Below are 8193 nucleotides of genomic sequence, written 5' to 3'. Positions count from 1 at the left end.
GTCCATAATGCCATGTCAAAGTGCTTTATACCCATCTGTAAATCCATGTCAGTCTAAGTGCTTTATACCCGTCTGTAATGCCATGTCAAAGTGCTATATACATGTCCATAATGCCAAGTCAGTCTAAGTGCTTTATACCCATCTGTAAATCCATGTCAGTCTAAGTGCTTTATACCCATCTGTAAAGCCATGTCAGTCTAAGTTCTTTATACCCATCTGTAAATCCATGTCAAAGTGCTTTATACCTATCTGTAAAGCCATGTCAGTCTAAGTGCTTTATACCCGTCTGTAAATCCATGTCAGTCTAAGTGCTTTATACCCATCTGTAAAGCTATGTCAGTCTAAGCGCTTTATACATGTCCGTAATGCCAAGTCAGTCTAAGTGCTTTATACCTGTCTGTAATGCCAAGTCAGTCTAAGTGCTTTATACCTGTCCATAATGCCAAGTCAGTCTAAGTGCTTTATACCTGTCCATAATGCCAAGTCAGTCTAAGTGCTTTATACCTGTCCATAATGCCAAGTCAGTCTAAGTGCTTTATACCTGTCTGTAATGCCAAATCAGTCTAAGTGCTTTATACCTGTCTGTAAAGCTATGTCAAAGTGCTTTATACCTGTCCATAATGCCAAGTCAGTCGAAGTGCTTTATACCTCCATAATGCCATGTCAGACTAAGTGCTTTATGCCTGTCTGCAATGCCAAGTCAGTCTAAGTGCTTTATACCTGTCCGTAATGCCAATTCAATCCAAGTGATTTATTTTAACCAGTCAAATCAGATCCACTTTAAATGCATTCAGCTTTTGTTTTTAATTCTTTTTTGTAATTCTTTTTTTGTGGTGGCTTAACTGTAACCAACGACTGAAAGCTCTATCCATCAAACAAATAATTCTAGTCACAATAAACATGCCTCATTCACTAACAAAAGAGCTGCAAAATCACATGACAGGAGTTTTTTTATTATGCCAATGGATCAAGTGCAGGTGATAATTTCCAGAGACCTTCAAGCTAAATATTTTAGCAAAAAAATCAACATAAATACAATTATATTTGTTTATTTTTTTAAATCATTTTTGATTATTTGTACATGTATACATACAAATAAATGCAAAATAAAGGCCTTCAAAAAATTCTTCAAACTGTATCAGGTACATATAATGTAAATATTCGAATTTTAAGCCTACAATGTATAATCTAAAAATTCATATAACTTTAATAAATGTACCCATGATACATTGATATTTTATAAATATGGTTTACATGATTAGATACAAAAATTAATTTACACTGTATCTATTGGGAAAAATATTTCTGATGACATCAATTTCTAGAACCATTTACATGTTTCAAAATAATAATTGTGCATTTGTTACAATACATTGGAAACACAAGCATTTAAAGTCAAACTTCATGTAAGAAGAAGTAACATGTTGAAAAATACTGACTCAGTATAAGCTGTGACATGATTGCTATAAATAGGACTGCATGTATATACAGTGGTCTCTCATTACAGTAGTCCCTAATATATCACTGACTTAATTACAGCACAGTCCCTCAAATATCACTGACCTCATTATAGCACTGTCCCTCATATATCACAGGTAATGTAATGGCTCCCATTTTAGAGATAAATTTAGTTTTTGATACTGAATGAACTAAGCATATAGTGAACTCACATTGTAGAACACTTTGATGGCTCTCTAAAAGAGTTTTATGGTGGGAGACCACTGTACATCTGTGTAAAGTAGTTGTTGGCATTATAAAGAATTCACATCATGATAATAATGTACAAATATATAATATCTATAAAGAATTTGTTTAAATAATTGCTCAAAATACTTGAGAAATGAAGAAGCAGCATTTGTTACCACAGCACCAATTAACATGAAATTTAAAACATCATTTTAGAACTTACAGATTCCAATTGATAGTTGAGAAAAAAGAAAGAAGACACTACACATGTTTCAGAATGGTAAACATGACAAATACAAAGATATATATATATATATATATATATATATATATATATATATATATATATATATATATATATATATATATATATAGCTTCAGAAAATTAAAATACGTACCATGTTTGTAAGAAAAAACACCTTAGAAAACAAATCTCATACAAAACTGGCATAATTAAAGATCTACATCCATTCTATCACAATTGGAGTTCAAGTAAAACCCACTCTATTAAAATGAATATGGAATCATACAAGTTTGTCAGTCGTACAATTGTTAAAAAGGACCTTAAATGAGAAATGTTTGCTATCATTAAATGAAGCAAACTGCCTTAGTTCCTTTTATAATAAATAACCTTTTTCACTGCAATAAATGAAATACCTGAGAAAATCAAAGTATCAAAAAGTGATGTGTGAAATTTCCAAGTTTATCATCAACTTCAAAATTTGATTAAAGATGTAAAATTTTATTTTCAGTCTAAATTTTCAAACAAGTTTCAAAATTTATAAGATTGCAAAAAAGCTGTGAAATAAAAAAATAACATGTCTAATAGAAAAACATGCCACAAAAAAGATTTAAGAAAGAATTATAAGATTTAATATTTATTTTTTAGTCTGTTTCCTCCTCAAACATGATCTACTATCATGAGCGGCTTCCATGACCTGTTCCCAGATTTAACATTATGCCATTAGAACCTACTAGTCTTCCACTTTTCTAGGGCCATTATCATCTGAAAAGAGAAATGATATCAATCTTTCAGGACTTTTGAATGAAACATTCTAGGAAAAAAGAATAATTCACTTAATTATATGCCTTATTTTATCTGCAAGTAAACAGATACCTAGGAAAAATCCCTTTCAAAATGTGTTCATATGTATTTTTATTTCTTTGACAAAAAATACTTAAATCAGTGGGAGTTAGTATATGCAGTGACAGCCTAATTATATTTGATAAATAAATAATAAAATTGAAAATTTGTTTAAAATTATATTTCATATCTAGAAAGAAAGTGTCAGAATTTTAATGGTAGTCTTAACTCGAATAAGGGTGCCATGTTTGTGTCAGTGAGTCAATGGGGGAAGGAAAGGAAACATTTTATTTAGATTAAAAACAGATGAATTAGGGAGAGAAATAGAGTGGATATAGTGGGTTGAGCAAAACTGGTATGAATTGAAGAGAGTGAAAAAGTAAAAGTGGCACAGCAAGAGAGGGACCTTTGATTTAGTTTATGAAAGTTTTTGAACAGCCGATTTTTTTGTGTCATTTTTGTGTCTCCATAAAGATTTTCCTGGTACTGGATGACCATGATCAGACTCACCATCTTGATGTTGCCTTCCTCCAGGTGAAGCTGCTCTTGGGGAATCGTCTGTCACTTTTACATTATCAGATGTAGTGTCAGCTTCAAAAGTGAATAAAATATGAAATGAAAAAGAAAATAATTTACCACATCTACACACTTATCAATCAGGCTGACCAGCAAAAACAGCTGGTTTGCTTACTGATAGCTCCTAGTTAACTGCATGGACCCATAATGCAACACCAGATCTGGATCAACGGATGTCTCAAAATTGATCACAATAGCTCAGTAGAAACATCAAAAAAAATTATCGTTGAGCAAGACTCTAATGGCCACTGCCCTGTCTTGAAATTTAACACAAAAATAAAAACATAACAATTACTGATTTTAAAAAAAATCTATTTGGTAGGCATAATTAATATATCCTCAAGTGCAATTCTGGATTATAAAAGAATTAAATGAACCAAGCTTTCTGTATGTTGTTGACAGAATCTCTACTCATACAAATATATGTACCACAACTTACTTTTTAAAATTGCACTCATATCTAGAAATCAAGCAACCATAATATGAAATGCTAATCTTACTTGAAATGTTGTGTTTGTATGTGTGTGTGTGTGTGTATGTGTGACTGAGAGAGAGGCTGACATACAGATAAGAAGGAAGGAAACAAAAGAAAATATTTGGAGTAGAGACAAATTAGAGAGAGAATGAGTGGAAATAGTGAGAAGAGCAAAATGTATGTGTGTAAAAAAAGTGAAAATGTTACAAGATGTTGCAAAGAAGGAAAGGGAGATTTTATTTAGATTAGAAGAGGTTTCACTAGAGTCAAGAATCATCATCAACTTCATTCTTGCTAGAGCTTTTCTGTTTCCTGGATGCCATACATCTGACTCACCATCTTTATGCTTTTTTCCACGAGGCGAAGTTTCTCTTCTATGTTCTTCTTTTCTGTTTTCAGATGTATTATCTCCATCACCTATCAAAAGTGAAGAAATATGAGAAATCGTAAGGAAAATAATTACAGGAAGAACAGGGTGTACATTTACTAAATGAATATTCAAATATTATTAAAAAAGAGAATGTGATGAAATTAAATAGACTGAAAGGGTATGTGCAATGTACATCATGAACAAACCTATAATTGAATTTGGTAATTGTTAAAGAAATTTGCAGCAATAATATAAATTTAAAAAATAAGCACCATACCTAATTATATAGGACTTGAATATTAATGCTATAACGGTCTGTCTCCATGTATGCTGAAAATCATTTCCATACAAATCTATCTGGCAGTTGGACATAAGTGCTATATCGGTCTGTCTTTATCTGTGTACTGAAATTAATGCCATAAAATTCTACCTGGGATTTGAACATTAGTGCTGTGCTATATCTTTCTGTCAATTATCTATCTATAGGTGTACTTAAAATCAGTGCCATTAAAACACTTTGTGGTGACAGTAGGGTAAAATACTTTCACACAAGATTCTAATCAAGAATGCATGTCTTGAAAATTAGCACATTGCCTAAACAACAGCAAAAAATGACTGATTTTCTTGATTTGCTTGTACACATAATTAATAACACGTCTTCCGTAACAAAACTGTATTATAAAAGAATTCAATAAAGTACTCATTCTGTCTGTTGGTAATAGTTTCTCTACCTCAACATATGTTTGATAATATGCATGTACACTTGTTTTTTCTGTAAATATTGAAGGACTATTGTGCATATTTTTAAATGCTTACAGATAATGAAATATATTTTGTAGAAATAAAAAATAATGCTGAAAATATGTTCTGAAAATGATTTAAAACTTTAGTCAGATCTAGAAAAAGAAATGACTAAAACTGGCTGATAATTTAACTTGAACAGGGTTCCATGTGTGTGTGTGTGTGTGTGTATGTGAAAGACAGAGAGAGAAGAAACATAGTTTTGCTTATAAAAAGTGACAGATGAGATAAAGAGAGAAAAAAAGTGGAAGTAGTGGGAAGAGCAAAGTATCTAAGGATTAACAATAGTGAAAACTTTAATATAAGTGCAAGAGCAAGAGAAAAGGGGGGATTTTACTTAAATTATATGGGATTTTGATGGGGTCATTTAACATCATTGACCTTTGATCCCACTAAAATTTTCCTTTTCCTGACTAGACTTCATCCAATTCATCTCCATAACTTTTTCTTTATCACCTTTGTGTTCTAATATATACTTTCTTCTTGATCAATCATGCATCTAAATAAATGCAAGTTAATACAAATTTGCTGATAATCTAGCTTGAATGGGTTCACTGTGTGTGTATGTGTGAAAAAGAGAGAGAGTGGAAAAAAGGAAACAAAAATGTATATTTTGTAGTAGATATACTTAAAGACAGAATAACAGCAGAAGCAGTAGGAGAAGAAAATAGATGAAATTCAAGAGTGAAAAAGTTAAGAAAAGTGTGTGTTTGTGTGTGTGTGTGTGTGAGAGAGAGAGAGATAAAGAGGTTTTATTGATATTATAATAGGTTTTGGCAGGGTCCGTTATCATCATTGACACTGAGCTCTAGAACTTTTCCTTTTCATGTTCATCTGACTCACCATCTGTCACTTTCATGTTTTCTTCATCACCTATTAAAAGCAGAGAAATATAGGACATTGTAATGGAATAACTAAACTATACTCAGGGTGTAGAAATACCAAAGAAACCACATAATATTATTAGGAATGAGGACATGATGTAATAAAATAGACCAAAAGGTTCCATGCGATGTGCATTAAGGACAACACCGACATATCTAAAGTGACCATAATTTACTGATAATTCAACCTGAATAGGGTTCCATTCATGTGTGGGTGCATGTGGTGTGTGCATTTGCATACGACAGATGAAAGAGTGGAATATCTATCCACCTATGTGTTGAAAATCAGTGGTAAAAGTGTCATTTACTATAGGATTAAATGATCATGGTTGGTTATTTACTGATGTGTAAATTTGGATTTTTAACTTAGTTTTAATTTTAGTCAGATCATTATGATGTCTGCAGTGTGACAGTTTATGGTGATGTCTAGCACTAGGACAAGATCATTTGTTTAATTAATATTAAAAAAATTGGCTGATGCTTGTAAGCCAAGCTATTCCAGTTTTTAATATGACACTTGTGTGTGGAATGTATTGTTATAGCATTCACTATTCTTGCTTTTCAATCTTTCAAAAGCAATCTCATTTCCATTATATGGGAGATCTCTTACTTGTCTTATGACCCTGACCTTTTATAACAGTTGCCGGAACATACAGTTGAAGCAAAATGCAATGATTTCTAAAGATTGGGTTGTATTGGATTGCAGGAAGGTCTGTTCAATTACATGATTGTAACTTCTAATGAAGAGTATTAATCTGGAGTTTGTAGATTTTGATTGGAAATCACAAGGATGGATAGGTGGTGCTTGTTGATGTTATTATCATGGTGTAAGGTGTTGGTATAAGTAAAGCTTCACATAAAATGACCATTGAAAAAGAGGGAACCAAAAGTAATCCGCAGGATTTATCTAAGTGTAAAACATTCCAGATCAGTACCACGAGACCATTTACATCCAATAAGACTAGAAAACTTGGTCAATTCATACAAATTCAAATTATTATATTGCAATATTCTGTCTTGAAATTAAATAAAATAACAATACTGATTTTATTTATCTGGAAGGCACAATTAATAATATTTCCTCCTGTGTCATTCAGGGTAAAAGGCTTTAATGAACAAAGCATTCTAAACATTGATAATAGTGTCTCTACTCTGGCACAAAATATCTGGAGAATAGGCCTGTTACACTTATATATTAAATTAGTAATAATGATACATATAACTTCACTATGATATCATGAAATGGTATCTAAAACCATACTTGCCTTCTACAAGAACCAAGTTATAATGATGAGTCTTATAGTGAGACTGCCTTATAATGTAGTACATGATGCATGTAACTTCACTATCAAGTAATGACATAGAATTCATTACCATACTTTTATAACAGGAACCATGTCATAATAATGAGTGTTATAGTGAGACTGCCTTATAATGTAGTACATGATGCATACAACTTCACTATCAAGTAATGACATAGAATTCATTACCATAATTTTATAACAGGAACCATGTCATAATAATGAGTCTTATAGTGAGACTGCCTTATAATGTAGTACATGATGCATGTAACTTCACTATCAAGTAATGACATAGAATTCATTACCATACTTTTATAACAGGAACCATGTCATAATAATGAGTGTTATAGTGAGACTGCCTTATAATGAAGTACATGATGACACGATGAAATGGAATCCATGACCATACTTGCATTATACAAGAACCATGTTATAACGGTGAGCCTTATACTGAGACTGCCTTATATTGATGTAAATGATAATATACCTTCACTACAACTTAATGAAATGGAATCCATAATCATATATGCCTTATACAGGAACTATGTTATGATAAGCCTTATGCTGAGACTGCCTAATAATGAAATACATGATACATATGACTTCACTACCACTTAAAAAATTTAAATCCATGGTCATATTTGCCTTATACAGGAACCATGTAACAATAATGAGCCATAGTGACTGGTACTGTATTTAACCAATTTTATTTTTTGACTGACAAGAAATGAAATTCAAATTTGCATAACGTCGGACAAAAGCAATATAACCTAGGTAAATATCTGTCTTCAAGTTCTCAATACAATAGAAAAACAAGTAGGAAGTTATAAACTTTCAATGATATTTTGATTACACAACACAAAACATCCCTTCTCTGGATATGTTTCTAAAACAACTTAATACCACTGTAACAGCAAGATTATGCGATACTGTTCTACAAAAAATGCTATTCTAAACAGATCATCATATAATTCTGTACAGGTATGATTTCAATTCAAAACGTTTTTTAATATTTC

At 31.6% G+C, this 8193-nt stretch overlaps 1 protein-coding gene across 17 annotated transcripts in view; it reads right to left on the bottom strand.

Annotated features, from left to right (window-relative positions):
* Nucleotides 1-937: 937 nt before the first annotated feature.
* LOC149790548 (outer dynein arm-docking complex subunit 4-like) overlaps nt 938-8193 on the bottom strand; it is a 69871-nt gene continuing 62615 nt past the window's right edge. For all 17 annotated transcript variants that reach the window (XM_089972595.1, XM_089972598.1, XM_089972596.1 and 14 more), the window contains 4 exons: nt 5836-5865; nt 4158-4238; nt 3281-3361; nt 938-2692 (listed from right to left, as the gene is read on the bottom strand). In XM_089972595.1, coding sequence (XP_089828721.1) covers nt 2661-2692; nt 3281-3361; nt 4158-4238; nt 5836-5865 — 224 coding nt within the window. In that variant the 3' untranslated portion in view covers nt 938-2660. The remainder of the gene's footprint in view (nt 2693-3280; nt 3362-4157; nt 4239-5835; nt 5866-8193) is intronic.

This window comes from Sinohyriopsis cumingii, chromosome 10 (genome assembly GCF_028554795.1).
Source record: "Sinohyriopsis cumingii isolate HCF-2022 chromosome 10, ASM2855479v2, whole genome shotgun sequence".
NCBI lineage: Eukaryota > Metazoa > Mollusca > Bivalvia > Unionida > Unionidae > Sinohyriopsis > Sinohyriopsis cumingii.
Note: the sequence above shows the minus strand (reverse complement) of the source record. Positions and strands in the feature narration are given on the sequence as shown.